Source organism: Hydra viridissima, unplaced genomic scaffold, assembly GCF_058129835.1.
Source record: "Hydra viridissima isolate aposymbiotic clone 2 unplaced genomic scaffold, HvirCarnegie_v1 scaffold_11, whole genome shotgun sequence".
NCBI classification, from domain to species: domain Eukaryota; kingdom Metazoa; phylum Cnidaria; class Hydrozoa; order Anthoathecata; family Hydridae; genus Hydra; species Hydra viridissima.
In genome coordinates, this window is record NW_028324310.1 from 9277018 (window position 1) to 9295891 (window position 18874).

Consider the following 18874-nt stretch of genomic DNA (forward strand, 5'->3'; position numbering starts at 1 on the left):
CCTTATCTTCACTTATATCTTCAAAAGAAATATTGTGTTTCTGAATATGCTTTTCTTCTTTTGGAAAAACTTGGTTAATGACATTGGTTAATTCCACTATAGTCTCCAAGTTACCTGAAAAAAGAAAAACCTTTTGACTTTTTTGATAGTGGTTTATATTTGCAACACAAATATTATTAGATTGAAATTTTGTGACAGAATTAAAATAGCTACAGTACAGTTACATACCCGTCTAAACTCTGGAAAAAAGCTCTTGCAAGATATAGATATATATAGATCATAGTAATAAGATATCAAGATTTAAGAAAATTATTTCAAAAAAGAAGCTTACTAAATATCAGTTGATCATAATGAAATTTAGCATCTTTTAATCGTTAATTACTCGAAAACTACTTAACAGATTTTTCTAATTTTTTTGCAGAAAGAAGCTGACTAAATTATTTATTTAAATTATTTTTTACATTTTTAATTGGATGCTTAGATAGAAACCAAATATTATTGCGAGAACTTGACATTATTTCCTGGATCTCGCTTTGAGTTATATTTTTTGAAGCTGCTATCCACTTTTTTTAAAAATCTTTTTTATCTGAAGCTAATTTCTTGCTTTTCAATAGGATTTTTTTTATAATTGACCGCTAACTTTCAGTAAATTGCTGCTCAGGACACTTTGGAGGATATGCTTTCTTGGAAACCAATTCAATGCCATTTTGTTCATACCATTCTAGAGACTTCTTAGAGTAATGGATTGTAGCCAAATCAGTTCAAAATATTGTGGGCATATCATGCTTTTTAAAGAATGGGAAAAGCCATTTCTTTAAGCGTTCTTCTATATACAAATCCAAACTCAATGCCTTACGAGTAATGTATGGTCCATTTCTCAAACCACAGGAGCAGATTGCTTGCAATAGAAAGAACTTGAGAGCAAACTTTTCAGTTTGAATATACCTGAACTTGTTGGAACATATCTATCTTTTGACTGTTAAAAATATTGCTGGCCTGGCAATTGTGAAAAGGTCTTTTTGCAATAGGTTTCACTGTCTTCAATTATGCATGAATTTTCTCAGCTTAAAAGTTCATACAGTTTTTTTGGATAACAAATTGCTTTAATTTCTCCATTCATGGATCGTTTTGGAGTTTTCTTTTTATGATATGCTGTATATTCTTTTTAAGTACTTTTCCTATCAAAGATTGGCTGCATTTAAATTTTTTTGTAAGATATCTATGTGACTAACAAGGATTTGCCTTTATGGAGCAAATGATAGATTAGCTTTATATTTATCTTTAAATTCTTTCTCTTTTGTACTTCCTACTTTTCAATAGATCAAGTGTTGCAAAATAAATCCAACTGAAGATCAAGCAACACCAGTCAATTTTGAAATGTCAACTTGTGACAACAAAGGATTTTGAAGAAACATTTCCAAAACTATTTCTTGATTTCATATTTTGTTTTTACTCATTTTAACCCGATAACAATGATGAGGAATACTTTACACCAATACAATCAAACAACAATAAATTAGCTTCCTTCTGCAAAAAATTGTGTTAAGCAGTTTTTGAGTAATTAATAATTAAAAGGTACTGAATTTGGTTGTGTTCAACCGACAATTAATTTTTACAACTAATTTAGCTTTAAATAGTATTTTAAATTCATTATGTGTACATTTAGTCATTAATGTGTACTGAAGTGAAAAAAGCTTTATACACTGGGTATTGCTAAATATATTAGTAGATGTTCCTTATACATTCTTCATTTAAAACAAACAAACAAGTATTACCATTTATATGCAAGGAATTCACTTTGATGCTAGCAACACTTTTCCCATTGGCGTCATTATTTCCTAACAATGGGCAATTTGCATTTATATGATGATAAGTAACATGCATCAATACATCCTTGTTATCTGCTGAAGACATAAGAAAAAAAACATATATAATGATTTTAATTACATAAATTGACATACTTAAGTAAAATATTAACTATTGCAATTTAAGTAATTAAAATCACAAAAGTTTTTTATTTTAATTACATAAATGTTAATATATGCTCATTTGATAGCTAAAAAAATTTAAAATGTAAAATTAAAAGACTTAAAAATACCAATTAACTTTACCTGGTGTACTGTTGTCTATCAACCTGGAGCTAACAAGAAGTTCAAACTCTTTACCAAATGTTTGCATGGCATCAATCAATAATACAGAAGACACAATAAATGAAGCAGAAAGGTCAAAAGGTCGCTTTGTAAGATTACTTTCTACTCCAGAAACTTGAAGTTCTGCAACACACCGACCTGAAAAAGAAAATTTTGGCAGTAATAAATTGCAAATAGAATAAACGAATTTACAGTTGAAAAGTCATAAGGATCATATATAAAATGCACTATGATCAAATTTAAACTGACTTATTTATAAGCTGTCATATGTGCTCACCTCTACTATGCAAACCAAGTGACAGTTTCTGGAAAGTAAATTTTCCAACAAACAGTTTTGAATCAACAATTAAGTCATCCGTATTGAAAAAGTTTTCTGGTAAATCTCTAAACACATTTAATATTACACAAACAATCCTGGATATAAAAATCTCTAAACACATTTAATATTACACAAACAATCCTGGATATAAAAATCTCTAAACACATTTAATATTAAACAAACAATCCTGGATATAAAAATTGAGTTTTTTTAAAGTTATTACTATTTTATAAAAATTATAAAGACTATTAATAGCAATTAATACTGATGCAAAAGAATAAAAAATTTAATACATACGTATTAATTACATTGGCTTGAACTTTAGCTTCTAAAATTAAGAAAAAATCACTTTTTGAAAAATGAATTTAATTTGTAAGCAATATATATCCAATTCAAAAAACTGAGTTAAAGATAAATTTAAGAATGCAAAGTTTTCAAAGTTTCAAAATTTCAAAGCTAGTGTTTCAAAAAAAGAATCTACCTGATTGAACTAAATTTGGTGAAGAACTGCTTGTCAACATATTTGCACATCGAGTCAATATTTGAAGCTAAAATAAGTTGTTGGATGTTAAATTTCGATAACAGCTATTAATGTTTTATTTAAATATTTACATATAATATTCAAATAATCAAATTATGTAAATTATTTTAATGTCTGCACGAGAGCTGGGTTCCTTTCAAGAATTACCTTTTTTTCATCTATGTGTATGAGTAACTGAGGCAAAACACCAGAAAGTATTAGTGCTGGCAGCTCTGGATCAGCAGAAAAAAGAGTACGCCTGAAAGTATAGAGTAATATAAATGTTGTTTACTTTTGTCATTTTCAGATACTCACTTGATTTTAGTTATTTTAAATGTTTATAAGGATACAAAAGAATTATAAGTTTTAAAAAAATTACAACATTTTTAAACTTTTTTTTCCCCAAATTTTTTATTATTCTATTGTTTGGTGGAAATAATGAATTTTAAAAACTTTTAAACTTTAATAGTTATAAATTTTAAAAGAATTTGAATTTATTTAAACATTTAAAGTTTTTTTTTTACACAAACTTTATTTTTTTTTGATTTTTATTCAAATGCTATGACTGTGTAGTGTAATTCTCTTACGAACTTGATCAAATGCTGTTTAAAACCTGTGTAGAGTAATTTTATATAGTTAAATTTTTTAGTCAAAATTCTTGCAAATATAGTATCTAATTTGGATTTATTTATGTTTGAAGGATACAAGTTTTTTAGTGGAATTGTTTTAAGTTATATAAATGTAAATGAATGCTACATGTGTACATGTACATGCTATTAGTTTTATAAACTCTGTTAATTAGAGCCTTTATCATGCTTATTTTGTATGAAAAACTAGTGAAACTAACAAATTCATTAACAAAAATTCTTTTCTGGATATTTTGATTGTTTCATCTAAAGTTAAAGAAGATTATCAACATCAAAAGACAACACAAGATTATTTAAAGTGCTTATCTTTACTATACATATTCTATGTTTTTGTTATTTGCATTTTATATATATATAAAATTAATTTACCTTGAAAATAATCAGTAATTGATTAAAATATTGAAAAAAATTAAAAGAGTTATCATTTTTAAAAGGATACAACAGATGTATTTACACCACCAAAAAGAAAAATTGAAAAATTTGAAATTTATTTTTATAACTATCATAACCTTTTGAACAAGAAGCATACAGAAAATTCATCAAGAACATGATCAGGGCCAAATCCTTTTGATTGAGATATTGCCCAGTTGTCTTTTACATCACAAACAAGTATTTGTACCATGCTCAACTCCAATGTATAACTGAGATAAAAATAGATTCAAAAATTTTTTACAGAGACAATTCTTTGGATAAAATAGGAATGTGCTGGATTCAACATTTCCTTGAATTTATCTAATGATTTTAATGGATATTATGCATAGAAGTATAGCATTTACCTATTGTAAAACTTTGTAGTGATTTCTTCTTTAGTGAGATTGGCAACTAAGTCATTTGTCAGCTCTGTCTCATCTTCACTGGGAGGTGAAGAAGTGGGAGTCATGAACTCGTCATCTTCATCTTAGTAAAGTTAGAATCAGACACTTCAATTAAATTGAAAATTATCCAGGGATAATTTACAATTTAGAATTCAGAGAACTGAAGTCCATCTATTTGAACTTTTGATCTTAAGAGTTTTTCGTTCGAATTAAATTTTCACTCAATCAAAGTGAATGGTTGTTTATTCAAGAATTAAAATAGATAAGAGAAATAGAAAAATAGTTTTAAAAATATTATATAAAATTTTAAAAAAATCAAATTAAAAAAAAATCAATATTAAAAAAAAAAAAAAATCAAGAACTAATTCTTTTAAAAAGTATCGAATTCAGCATTACAAAAATTTTAAATTGTATAATTATCAAGCTAGAAATCTTACCATCTGTCAACACAGCTTTTTCTTTATGTGCATGCTCATTGCAAAATACAATTTTTCCAAGATTTACCAACACCTGAATATAGATCACATGATGAAACCAACACTTGAAAATTTTTTTTTTTCAATGTTTAAAACTTGATAATATATAATACCATTTGGTTTTGTAGATCTACATCATGAAATAATCTTCCACTATTTTGAAGAGGGAGTATTATCTGTGGTGCTGCAATGTCAAGGTTTATATCCCATTCATTCCCAGCCTATAATGGATATAATCTTAAATACAACTTGAAAACAATTACTAAAATCCCCTAAAACACCAGGATATAAAACAGAATACACATTGATAACAACTGATTTATGAAAGGGCTTAATAAAAATCTACTAATACTTGTACTAATGAGTAAAGATAATTATATAATAGTAAAACTAAAATCAAAAAACTTTCACAAAATAAAAAATAAAAATATTTTGCAACTATACAATTATTTCAATGTTATGTTTAAACCTCATAAGATAAAAAGGTATTTTGCATATGAACAAACAACATACTTGAGTGTATCCTTTTGTGAAGTCTCCGACTACATTTACTAACTCTGATTTTGTAGCAGTTTTGAATTCTTCTATTCGAGAACTAACTGCATTGCGAAGGCGGTACGTCATATTCATGGTACTTAATTTGTATTTAGACTTTTCATGTACAGTAAAAAAGTCCTTTAGTTCTGCAAGAATATCTGCTGAATACACAATGTTTAATGGCTGGGCAATTACTGATAGTCTAGAAATATAAAATACATACAAACAAATACAACTAATCTGTGAAATGAAAAACATTTGTTAATTGCTAATTGTGAATTGAAACATCAATATAATAACATTTTCTTTTTAATTTAAAAAAAAAAAAAAAAAAACTTTTAAAAAGTGTAAGCAATAACTTGTAAGAGGATGAGAATTGCATCTGTTTTTGGCCAAATTTAATCATTAGAAAATTTGAGTGAATTTCATCTAAAACATTCCCTTTTTTTGAAACCTAAAAAGTATTGTTATCATTAAAGCCTAACTAATAAAATTTTAAAATATATATATTTCTAAAGCTATAAATAAATGCAAATAAAAGTAATAATTCACAGCACAAATAAAAACAAAATAATAAAAATCAATACTTTAGGCCATATAAGAGCTGGAAATACACTTTCACTGGTATTATTAACTTGAAATGATTTCAGACCTGCTGACCATTCCCACGAATGCTGCTTTGGACGAAGCTCAGAAGAAAATGTGAGTTGATTAAGCTTAATGTTTAATATCTCACTCATCTCTAAGAGAAAAACTCATTAATTGAAATTCTTTTAAATTGCTGTGTAGTTATTCAAAAGAATATAACTTTGTAATTTATACAATACATGCATTCCAGAGAGAGCAACAGAACTAATTCTAATTGTAAAATTCATACTTATGTCATTCTTTAGAACAATGGAACCACTACTCAGAGTAAAATCTAGCTGAGCAAAAACAGAGTCTCTTTTCAATAAAGACTGCTCTTCACTGTACGTCTCTTGTAGTTCTTCAAGAAAAAGCTTTTCCTCTAAATTGAGAAATAATTAAAATAAACAACAACTTTAGGTAACTAATATATATTATTAAAGAAACATAGCTATTGGATTGGCCAATATGATTTTCAAAAGATTCAAATCAAAACAACCCTTAGAAAAATTTTACCAGATATAATAAAAAAATTTTTAAAAACACCTATAATTACAGTTTTATTATTTATCACTCACTTTATCACTCACTTTATCACCCACTTTATTACTTCATTTTATCACTCACCTAATATAATTACAGCTTTATCATTTCATCACTTACTTTAGTAATAAGTAATAAACTTCTCTAACTACTTCAAATTTTTTTCTTACATGAAGCTGAGTTATCAAACAAAAAGTTACAAAGTTAAAGTACAAAAAGTTACTATTTTATTAACTTTACTGGTCTTCAATACCACAAAGAAAATATTAGATCATCATGAAAAATTATCACAATTCAACTTTTTAAATAACAGAAGTTGTGCCCAAAAAAAAGTGCAAAAACTTGCCCAGTAAGTAATTGTAAAATATATCTTTTCAAGGAAAAAAATATACATTTTTGATTAAAACCTCACATAGGTAATTTGGATCTTTAAACAAAGGTCTTTTAATTTAGACTCAAAGTACACTTTTCCCCATAAACAAACTTATGAGTATGGCAGAAATACCTGTGTACTGTAGTTAATTTACAAAAGTCAATATATTTTTAACTTATATACTAAAATATATTTAATAATATATTTGAAATATTAAATCTGACAGTTTTAAAGTTTTTTTCAAATAAGATTCTTAAAAATTTTATAGGATAACCCAATATATATTCAACTTTATACCATATAACATACATCTTATATAATATTTCATATCTTTATATACTATATTAAATCATTACACAAATAACCTTCAGTAATGATGTGAATTTGTGGTACAAACCAAAATAAAATTTCAAACTTTCAATATCATAAACATAAAAAAATTCAACATGTTTTAATTTTTAAAAAAATCAAAACATCAGATGCTCTTCAAACCTTGTGTAATAGGTGCAAGCTCAGGAGCCTCATCCTTTCCTTGAGAGGTTGACCAGTAAGGGTTGAAGCTCAGTGCCCAATTGCTCCAAGAAGTCTCTTTGTTGTTTCCAGTTAATTTTGTTAAACTCTGATTAAAAAGAGTTAAGTAAAAGTTAAGCTAAAAAAGGTTTTACAATAATTTGTTAATTTATAGTGCAGAGGCTTCATTTGTATCAGTTTATCACGTAACAATATATGTACCCAAATTTTTATAGTTAAACAATTTTCTTTAATATTACACTTGCATTTTTTATAATTAAAACTAAAAGAACCTTTTTGGCTTGAACATTTTTCTCCACCTTTGAAAATATATATTTCCGTAGAATTGTTAATTCATCAAGTGTCATATGCTTTTCAATATTGTCAAGTTCATCCTAAATGAATAATGCCAATAAATTATATACATAAAGCTTTAGAAAAATTTGTAAACAAATATGTCAAATCCCCTATATTTATTTTTAAAAGTACCTTTTCTTTTAATGTTAAAATATTATTTGTCAAGTTCTGTGAATAGAGTCTGGCATAGATATTTATATCTTTAATTCTTTTAAATAAAAATTTGTTTGTTCTTCTTCTGCACTTTTCTTTAATTGGAACCAAAAATGACTTGATAGCATAACACCACCAAGCTGATCCACTAAGTGAAACAAATGTCAAAAGATCTCAATTTAGCATTTATTATATTGAAAAAAAACAGCTAAAAATAATGATGTTAGGAAAAATAGATGTTTGTTAAACAATTAATAAGCTGTGTTTTTAAATGTTTAGTATTTATTAATGAACTGTTTTATAAAAAATTAAAAAAAAAAAAACTGTGGAGATTTTCTTCTCTTAAATTTTTTTCTGATTACCTATCAATATTCAGATGATAAGTAAGCTTTTAGATAAAGAAAAAATACATTTTATTGGAATGTATGTCGGGCTCCATTCAGAGCAATACATAAAACTACAAATCCTGATAAAATAATGAACAATAAATTTAACCTTTGCTAAAAAAAAAAAAATTGAAAATGTTTTATTTTTATTTTCTCACAAAAATAAGAACTTCAAATTTCTTTTACATATCAAAATATTTTATATGAAAATTTTTTATTTACACACAAGTTTACAAAAATAATTAAAACCTGTTAGCTAATTATAACCAGTGACACAGTCAAACAAGAAAAAACATTGAAGATGGAGAGTAAAAACTTCTCAAAAGATCAATAAGTTTAGGTTATCAACACTTCATCTCTGATGTCTCACTGTGCCACTGAATATGTATAACTTACTTTCCTCTGACTTGAACACTTGGTCTTTCTGCTGCTCTATTGTAAGCTCGAAAGTATCTACTTATTTCCTCAATTATGTCAAAACAAAGTCGATACTGTTTCTCAAGGACAACAAGTATAAGGTCGTCCAATGTAAATTGAATATTAAAACGAGGACCATCTTTTGATAACAAAGATACTTTTGATGAATTTCGTTTGATTCGAGCTTCTGCAGACACTGGCGATAATATGTAGTTTGGACACTATTAAATATGAAAATCTTTAATTTTATACTAGTCTGGATAAAAAAAACATCAAAGTTTAATTTTTTGCATCTGATGCAAAGCCTGCATTTACTGTTGTAGCAAACACTGCAGCTATTGTGATATCTATGCTTTTTATTTATTTTTATTGCTGCTAGTTTTGCAACACAGTAGCATTCATCACATTTCAGATCAACTTAGTGATTAATGCAGTAGTCAGCACAACTACAATCTTTATAAAAATGATTTACACTGCTTTAGTTACCAAGGAAGTAATCACAGCTTGTGATTGCTGTTGTACTGATTTCAATCATTTTGATGGTAGCAACTTTGAGGACTATGATCACTGGTTAAAAATTGTTTTAGATTGTAGCAGTATTAGAACTTCTCAATATTATCATTAAGAAATTTGCTGATATTAACTTAGTGATTTAATTTATGAAAATGAAGCACTAATAAGAATGCTGCACAGCATTTTACCTTTGTGACATCAGAGTGGCTGTCATTTAAATAAACAGCAAGATCAGTAAGTGCAACTAACTTGTATTTAATAATAGAACTTGTTTCAGTTTGTGATTTCATCTAGAAAAAAAAAAAAAAAAAAAAAAGAACTCTGTGTAATTACAAACATAACAAATTGAACAAAAATTTCTGAAACATTTTTTAACATTTTTTTGAATTGCTTGCTAAACACATTGATCTTAAGAATTTCATGCAAGCATTAAAATTAACCACAAAAATAAATATAGAACCAAAATATAAAAACACACTCCAATTCTTTTTTTTTTTGCTTGCTTTAGCAACAAGTCTAACCAATTCAATATAATGAATTTGAAATAATGGCAAAGATAATTATTAATCTATAGTAATTTTAAAAGGGCTGTTTGAAAACATAGAAAAAACTTGATATTCTTTCAGTTTTAGAAAAAAGGATTTAAACTTTTTTTGTCCCAGAACTTTACATGTAGTGAAATACAAAATAAAACAATAGAAATCTAGCTGAATATATGTTAGTAAACTACAAACAATAAGAATAATGTTAAAATAAGTAACTTACCCACTCTTCATTTGTTGACTGTGCAGTAAGACTACTTATCATTAATCCAAACAAAAACTTTTCATTATTAATGGAATCTTTAAATTGAATATGTACATCAGTAACTTCAAGCTGCAAGTTCTCAACAATTTTTGTTGATATGGAAGTATAGAGTGAAGGGAACCATGAAGAGGACCACCAACTGCCTGCATCATGACTTTTTAGACTTGACTATATATAGAAAAGATAACAAACTAAAAAACAGTTCGTTAATCTTGCATTCATTTGATGTTAATGTTCAAAAAACAATTTGTGACGGTTTAATTAAAGGTCTCAAGCATTTTTTTACAAGAACATTTATTATCTTTATATATTATCATTTACTAAATGTCTTCAGTATTGTAAATGCTTTTTTTATAAATTTACCTCAGACGTCATCAGTTGTTAAATCAGAACATATTTTCAAAGTATAAGAGTATATGATTTATAGCAAAATACAGTCTAGTAGAAAAGCAGTTGTTCACGAACCTGTTTTTCAGAAAAATTGTTACTACGACAAAATTTCAAATTTAGACACTTTTAAACTAAATAACTCCTATAAAATAATATTAAAAACAAAAAAACCTTAAGTTGAGCATCAAGCTGATCCAGTTTTTTCTTTTTTGAAACTTCATCTTCTGTAAAGGGTGTAGCATTATTGACCTAAGCAACATAAACATTGAAAAATTATTTTCTGTTTAAAAAGTTAAAGTCAAAAATGAAAGTGAATTAAATTACTTTAAATAATTTATTACAGTAAATAGTTTATCATAATAAAGTTATTTGGCAAAACCTCTCCATTAAGTTCTACAACTAGAGAAAGCTTTTCAATCTTGATGATCCATGGCTGTGTGTTTGGGTTTGTATAAGGAATCACTAACTTTAGTTTTCCAATATTTCCTTAAAAAAAAATATTTTCATAAAAATGTTGCTATACCATTTAATTGGTTGCAAAACAAAGTTATTTTCAACAACTTGGTTTGTTAAAAAGTTACAGAAAACACAAGTGCACTTTTAAAACAATGAATAAGATTATCAACATAATTCATCCTTGTTAGCTAACTACTGAAAAAGTTAAAGCTTTTTTTTACAAAACAAAAACAGTTTTTGTTATGCTATTAAACAAAAATTTGTCCAATCTACCTTGCAACAATGAGAATGGGAGACGTAAAGTCTTGAATATATCCTTCTTTAAAAGTAAATTCTCTAACTCTAAACCCCCTATAAAAAAAATTCAGAGAGTGAGAAACAAGTGTGTGCGTGCTTAAATACCAACTATCTGACCCTGATAAGGCCCTAGCTAGATTTAAAACTGAAAACTCTTTAAAATTTTATTGTAACTATTTCATCTCCTTTCCTTAAAATCTGCATTAAATCAATTTGGTACATGATCTTCTAGAAGAGAATTTACTGCACAACTTAAGATTTAGTTTATTTTGAATAGATTGTGAAATGATTATGCAATGTTTTTCAGTCTTCTACATAGAATTTTACATTTTTAACTTCATCATCAATCCTGCCTATTTTAACATTTTTAATGTAAGTAATATTTAAGTAAATTAATTCTTGTAAATGTAATATTTAAGTAAATATAATTCTTACCATAACCAATTGTTAATTGTTCTGCATTAAGGTTTTCAATGTATTCACCAACATAGGTTTTTATTAACCAAACTGCTAGTGACTGTAGCATTATCTTTCCTTACAATACAGCTTTTTTCAAGCTTATTGTTTACTTTCATGTATAAAATGTTTTCAACATGACTTTCTATAATTTAATTATTCATCTTGGCTTCTAAATAGATAAAAATATAAATAAAAAAGTAAAACAAATTGAGCGGACAGGTTAGTTTGATGTTATATCGATTAATGAAGTGATTTGTTTGTCTAGCACGTTTTCCAGGAAAAATATCATGTGAAAAACCGGGACATATTCTATCCAGCCATTTTTGTTCTGTTGAATAATTATCAATGTTGTGTAATGACGTAATATTTTTACATTTTATTTTGTAGACCTCTTGAAAGTTAAGTCACATTTTAAAAACTTTTGAGTTACCTACCCTGATTTCAAGCACACATTATTTGAAAAAACGAATTTAGTTTTACTTTGAAAGAGAGGATTTAGTCCAAGTCCTCTAAGCCAAAAAAAAAGTCACATCACATTACAGAGTTGAGTTAGTAAGAGTTTTAATAACAAAATTCCATTTATTACTAAAATGAAAGATTAATTTAATAAAGAAAGTAATAGCAAAGATTTCATTTTAAATAGTTTTTGTTTATTACCATCTGACGGCGAATGAAATATTTACATTTTCTTTCCTTTTTTATATAGTTTCAAGGCTACTTACTATTTTCGTAAAACCGCAATTTAAGGCAACATGTCCGGTGCCAACACGCATATGTTGCCTTGGAATGTTCCCAATATTTTTGATATAGAAGATATAGAAACGGACATGGTTTATAAAGATATTAGAAGTTTTCAAAACTTAAATATTGATTTTCTCAGTCTCACTTTTTGGTGTGGATGACCGTTCTTGCAATGGACTCTTCTTAAATGTATTTATAAACCTTTTATGTAAATTAGTTCAGTTACATAAAATGTGTTTCTGTGCAAAAAGAATAACTGGAAAATCGGACCTAGCGTAAATCGGACCTAAGGTAAATAGCTGTAAATTAAGAAACTAAGTGTAATACAGTTCTCATATCACACAAAGCCATGCAAGTCATTTATTTATTTTTTTATTTATAAAAACTGAAGAATAATTGAATTGTAAATTTGCTGTTAAAATTGTTAAAAAAAATACAGTTAAAAAATTACATTAAGATAGATGATAGCACATTCGTCTTAAAAAAGCAGAAAAGTTGAGTCATCAGCAAAGCCACCGAGAGAAACTTCGGGCCCTGGGGAAGTTTTCTAAAGGGGCCCTCATTATGATCAATTACATACTCAGGACCAATAGAAGCGTGCTCTAGTCATTGAAGATTAAAAATGAAATTTATTTAAATCTTTTAAAAATCAAAACTAATTAAGTCTTTTAAAAATTATTTAAAAAAACTATTTGTACACACACGGGGCCCCGGGAATCTTCCTCATCCACCCTCCCACCCACCCCCTCTCCGCGGCCATGGTCATCAGATTTATAAAAAGCTTTTTACACCGTAAACTATGACATTTTCTTGTAAAAGCTTAACTATTATGATATACGCAGCCCTGGCATTGTTTTTAACTTTACCTTTTCAATTTTCAACAGCATGTTACTTTAAATGGCACCTACTTAGATATTAACCGCGTTTGCATTGGTATCCCTTAGGGATCCATAGGTCTTCTCTTTATCTATTGCAATGATCTTAATTTTTTTATCAAATATTCAAATATGTATCACTTTGTTAATGATGATAATCTTTAAATAATAAGAAGCTCTCGCAACAAACTAACTTCTCTGAAAAAACTAAAAAGAATCTTCCAAAATATTGAAATTTTAGAATAAGTGGTCAAAAACTGTCTTGTCTAGTGATATAACTTATTTTGGCGTTTTGATGGCTGAGTAAATTTCATTTAAAACACATGTAAATGAACTTACTCTCAAATTAAGCCGTTCCGATGGCAGGTTATCAAAAGTTCAACATTACGTTAACTTTCCCTGTATCTTACATTCAAAGTTCTTTGTTTCAATGACTTAACCCAGTCCTTAAAATGTTCATTTGTCTGGGATCAATAACACAATCTCCTTCCTACCATATTTCATTACTACTTTAATAGTAGTGTGAGGGTGGCGTTTTTAATCATCGCATGCTTTATTTGTTAGTTGTTTTATAGTGTGTAGCTGTAGTAAGATTTAGGATTTAGGGGTATGGATTCTGGGCTTATGTGGAAGGTAAATGAGGAGGTTGGGATCGAGGTTGACGGTGTGGGTGGATAGTTTGGCTTGGAATCGGTAAGGTCTAATCGTTAAAGGGTTAATGTTGTGTTTACCGTCCGTATATTCTATTATACAATATAACTTAATAAGAGTTCTATTAGTGTGTAATGGTTAGCACTCTTTTATTCATTACATTTATAAAATACAAATAATACTCTCTTACTCTAATTGTTATTTTCAACACTGTTTTTATCAATTACTCTTTTTATTGTTCATCTTTTTATACGAATATCTCTTCTTTATTTGAAACGGCCAAAACTTCTTGTTATTCTTCTTTGCTTAACATTTCTTCTGACTTCTGTTTAATTCCTTATTTCTTCTGATTATAATTTTTTCTCTCTCTCTTTTGTTCACTTATGAAGCTTCTTGTTTATCCAAATATTTTTCAATCACAAAAATTTTCTCTAGTTAAAATTCTTTTTAAAACTTTCTTAAAACCTCTTTTACTTCTCTTTAAAACTCTGTCTTGCACTCCTCTTTTCTCCTTCTCTCCGTCTCCCTCTTGTAAAACCTTTTTTTGAGCTTTTATAAGCTTTTGGTTGTATTCCATTGCGATACCTATTCATCATTTATTTATATGGCCGGTTGATGAGTCTTCGCGTTTACGCTTTTTCCCTTTTTTTTTTTTTTTTACTTTTCTTCTTTCCGTTTTATTATTTGCTTACGTGACAGATTGATGAATTGTCGAATTTGTACGTCTTCTCCGGTCGTTATTTTTAACTTTCCTTCTTTTTGCTTTATCGTTTATTTATATGGCTGGTTGAATAAGTCTCCGTGTGTATATCTTTTCTTAATTGCTATTGTTAACTTATTTTCTTTTCGCTTTATTATTTATTTATATAAAGGGTTGACGAGTCATCTTTTGTACGTCTTTACTGATCGTTGTTTTTTCTTAATTCTCCCACCTCACAATAGGACATGATGTGGAATTAATTCCATTACATACTAGTGTATCCTTTCTTTGAACACCCTTCCAAACAACATAAAAACAGACTTTATCCTTAGTTCCAAGAATCTGTTTTTAAATTCACTCTTAAATAGTTGCTTAACTTTATTCTTTTACCTCTTTGACTTTTTTATTTGTATATATGTGCATGTGCATGTAAATGTGTGATACATTATATCAATTAACCTATATCTTATCTCTTTTAAAATTTTATTTATGGATTTTACTATATAAATTTTTGTGAAATTCTACTTTTTTTTTATGCGATAAATTCATTTCTAGTTTGTTTTTTTTTTTGTGTGTTTTTTTTTTTTTGTTTTTTGTTTTTTTTGTATTATCTTTATCTTACTTAGGTCATCGAGTTTTATTAGTGAACTGCTATTTCCAATGGCCTGTGTTTTTGTAACATTCTTATTAACACGAAAAATATTGATTTTAATTGGAAAAAAAAGATCACTGCTTGTACTCGAAATCCTATTAAGGTTGCATTTCGATTATCATTCGTTTTTTGAACTTTTTTCTGTTTTTTTTATTTTTTTGTTTTTTTTGTTTTTAGTGATTTTAATAATATTTTAGTTTCTAATTTATTCGAAGAATTTCTAAATTATATTCGAACAATTGCATGTTTCTTCTAAATTATATTTGAACAATTGCATGTTTCTTCTAAATTATAATCGAACAATTGCACGAAAAAAAGAAACTTCGAACTGTTTTGACGTAATGAAGAAGTTCATTGAGAGTTTTTCAGAAGAGAATATTTCATTCTAGAAAGGCTTCGAAAGCAAGAAATAAAGAGAGCAGAAAAATGCTATCCTCCGCTAAAAGCTAAAAAAAGTAGAAACGATTTTATTATCTTAATTCGAGTTTTTAATTTCTATTATTAAATTTGTAATAAATGAATTAATTTGTTTGCAATAATTTAATTATGACGAATTAATTATGAATAATTTAATTATGAAGAAACCACAAGCTCTTTAATGTTCATTTCAAATTGCTAAAAAATTTTTAATTTAAATTGTTCGTTGCCTTAATTTTAAAACTAGGACAGTTCTTCTCGGCCTAATGGCTAAGATCAAGTGTCATATCGCAAAGCTCATCCGATAAACTGGTGCATCTAATGTGGTGAACCGGTGGTACTAACTAGATCATTTAGCTACTAAGGTCTGGTAGAGGATTTGCGTTATCATTTATTGTCGTTTTTTTTGCTATCGTTATTAAGCTCGTTTTTTTCGACAACCCTGAATTTCTCAAGGCAGATACGTCGGGGCTGACGATTTCATCTCATCAAAACGTTAAACGGGATGACGTAGGCAAGCATCGAACATCCCACCCTTCGAATTGGCATTTTAGCTGAGGAGAGTAAACCTAAATAAAAAAAAAGAACAGTTTAATAACCTAAAGCTGTTTTAGGCATTCATGTTATCTTCACTGCAATTTACTACAACCGTACCGGCCAATTATTATTATTATTATTATTATTATTATTATTATTATTATCATTATTATTATTATTATTATTATTATTATTATTATTATTATTATTATTATTATTATTATTATTATTATTATTATTATTATTATTATTATTATTATTATTATTATTATCATTATTATTATTATTATTATTATTATTATTATTATTATTATTATTATTATTATCATTATTATTATTATTATTATTATTATTATTATTATTATTATTATTATTATTATTATTATTATTATTATTATTATTATTATTATTATTATTATTATTATTATTATTATTATTATTATTATTATTATTATTATTATTATTATTATTATTATCATTATTACTATTATTGTTGTTGTTGTTGTTGTTGTTGTTGGTGTTGTTGTTGTTGTTGTTGTTGCTGTTGTTATTATTATTATTAATTAAATTAAGCAGCAAAATAATCTATAAATTGTCAAAAAACGACGTGTAATCTGAAATCTTTGCATAAAAAATACTCCACGAGCCATATACAAACGAACTACTAGCTGAGTGTTAGACAAATGGGTATTAAGTTTGTAGCTGTTTATACCGACAAAAGGGTGTTTCTAGGGTATTAATCTAATCTCTGGATACATTCTTTATTCTAAATATAAATCATTTGTTGACGCCTCGTTAAAAAAATTTCCATCATAAATCTAGGGCTGTCAATCATTCTTTCTTACAAGTAAATAACATTCGTAAATATGAGAGACAGACGACTTAGGTTTCTGTGTGAAATTATTTTATTTATAGAAAATTTATTTACTTTAAATTAGTTGTTTTGCAAAGTTAAACACTCAAACTACGTCATACAAGTGATTACTATTATTGTAGGTTAGGAGTTAGGCAGTGTCATCTGTAAGATTAATGTGTTTAATACTCAAATATATTTGGTAAAAATATTTTCCAATACTACGTCACAATCAATTAAAAGTCTTGTTAGTTGTTTTTGGGTGATGTTTATTACTTTCAATACAGCTGTAAGTTTTACTTCTTTATTACCTACGTAAATCTAAAGTCAGTAAATGTTTTGTGTGTGTGTGTTTTTTTTTTTTTGTATTTTTTTAATAGTTGAATATTGTGCAAATCAGTTACTGCATTAAAAATTATGTGGAGAGCATTTAAATTGGCATATAATTTAAAACTGTCCCCAGTGCCATAGAAAAAGGTACGAAGAACTCCCCCTTACTTGAAAAATACGCAAGCCACGTATACTAAAATTGATCATAGACTCAATATGTTTTTGATTAAAAGCAAGAATTTTTAAAATCTTTTTTAAATAATACTTAAATTACACACTTCTGTTTTAAAACAATCATATTAGAGTTATAGAGTTACTTAGCTAGTTTTTCTCCGACCTTAACACTGTGAAAGCTTCAAAAAACAAATTTGAGTAATAAAACCTTTTACAGACTTCGCTACATTTTTAGATAAAAATTTTATATAGTGGGAAAGTTGCTTTTCTTTAAATAGCATTTCAATTTCTGATATCGACCAAAACGGGGGTGCAGTTGTCAATAATTAAACAATGGTTCCTTTATTAGAACATTTAATTTTTTTTTTATACAATAACTTCATCAAAGTGATTGCCTTGTATATCTATCATTTTTATCTTCGTTTTTCTGTTTTGTACACATTATAAAGTACTTTTATTGAAGATTTCGAATGGGATCCAAGAGGAGAAACATTAAAAATATGTTTTTTATTGATTGCCTCTCTTTTTTTTAGCACTTGTATCACACATCCATTATCTTTTTTATCCTGGATCAGTTTATTCATGAGCTTCTTTTATTACAGTCTTGCTTTTGAATGGTTTCCAAAGTTACCAGGAGCAGTATGCAGATTCTATTCTTTTATTACATGCAAATATATGTATATATTTCACTAAAATACGACACCTGCATTGGTAAATGGTGTTGAACAGTGAAAGAGTAACAGTATAAAAACTGTTTGTTGAGTGTGATAGAAGTTTTATTTCTTACTTCTTCTTCTTATTTTTAATTCTTTAAACCGTTTTTTTCATTTTTCAATCTTTCAACAATCTCTAGATTGGTGTTCTCTAAAGGGTTTAAGTTTCGAAAATATTTCTTGAATATCCAGAGAATTGAAAAAAATATCTTGAATATCTAGAGAATTGAAAAAAGTAGGCCTTAAATTAAAAAAAACGCGATTTCACAATCTCTAAGTTCGGTGTTTTGAGCAATTTCGTCACAAGATTGAAAAATGTTTGATTTATTTGTTTTTAATCGGTTATTTTTCATTTTTAGAGGCACTACCAAGGTTTTTTTATTATGTAGCATTAGGTACCTGGTTCAGTCAAGGGAAAGTTTATTTGGGCTGAATATAAAAACGTTCTAGAAGTTGTTTGCGAAAAATGACTTGATTCT

At 27.1% G+C, this 18874-nt stretch overlaps 1 protein-coding gene across 4 annotated transcripts in view; it reads right to left on the minus strand.

The window, feature by feature from the left end:
• Positions 1–12089, minus strand: part of LOC145191215 (intermembrane lipid transfer protein VPS13D-like) — a 37512-nt gene extending 25423 nt beyond the window's left edge. For 3 of the 4 annotated variants that reach the window (XM_090067719.1, XM_090067718.1, XM_090067721.1), the window contains exons 1-25: positions 11729–12089; positions 11270–11347; positions 10920–11026; positions 10712–10789; positions 10109–10318; positions 9532–9633; positions 8810–9051; positions 8007–8175; positions 7811–7912; positions 7500–7626; positions 6342–6473; positions 6052–6206; positions 5824–5918; positions 5441–5666; positions 5041–5148; positions 4889–4961; positions 4413–4533; positions 4146–4277; positions 3158–3248; positions 2951–3017; positions 2767–2797; positions 2428–2534; positions 2112–2288; positions 1776–1904; positions 2–114 (exon numbers count right to left, since the gene is read on the minus strand). In XM_090067719.1, the coding sequence (XP_089923845.1) occupies positions 2–114; positions 1776–1904; positions 2112–2288; positions 2428–2534; positions 2767–2797; positions 2951–3017; positions 3158–3248; positions 4146–4277; positions 4413–4533; positions 4889–4961; positions 5041–5148; positions 5441–5666; positions 5824–5918; positions 6052–6206; positions 6342–6473; positions 7500–7626; positions 7811–7912; positions 8007–8175; positions 8810–9051; positions 9532–9633; positions 10109–10318; positions 10712–10789; positions 10920–11026; positions 11270–11347; positions 11729–11819 (3063 nt within the window). In that variant the 5' untranslated portion in view covers positions 11820–12089. The remainder of the gene's footprint in view (position 1; positions 115–1775; positions 1905–2111; positions 2289–2427; positions 2535–2766; positions 2798–2950; positions 3018–3157; positions 3249–4145; positions 4278–4412; positions 4534–4888; positions 4962–5040; positions 5149–5440; positions 5667–5823; positions 5919–6051; positions 6207–6341; positions 6474–7499; positions 7627–7810; positions 7913–8006; positions 8176–8809; positions 9052–9531; positions 9634–10108; positions 10319–10711; positions 10790–10919; positions 11027–11269; positions 11348–11728) is intronic. The other variant, XM_090067720.1, reaches the window with a different exon arrangement.
• Between the last annotated feature and the right edge of the window lie 6785 nt (positions 12090–18874).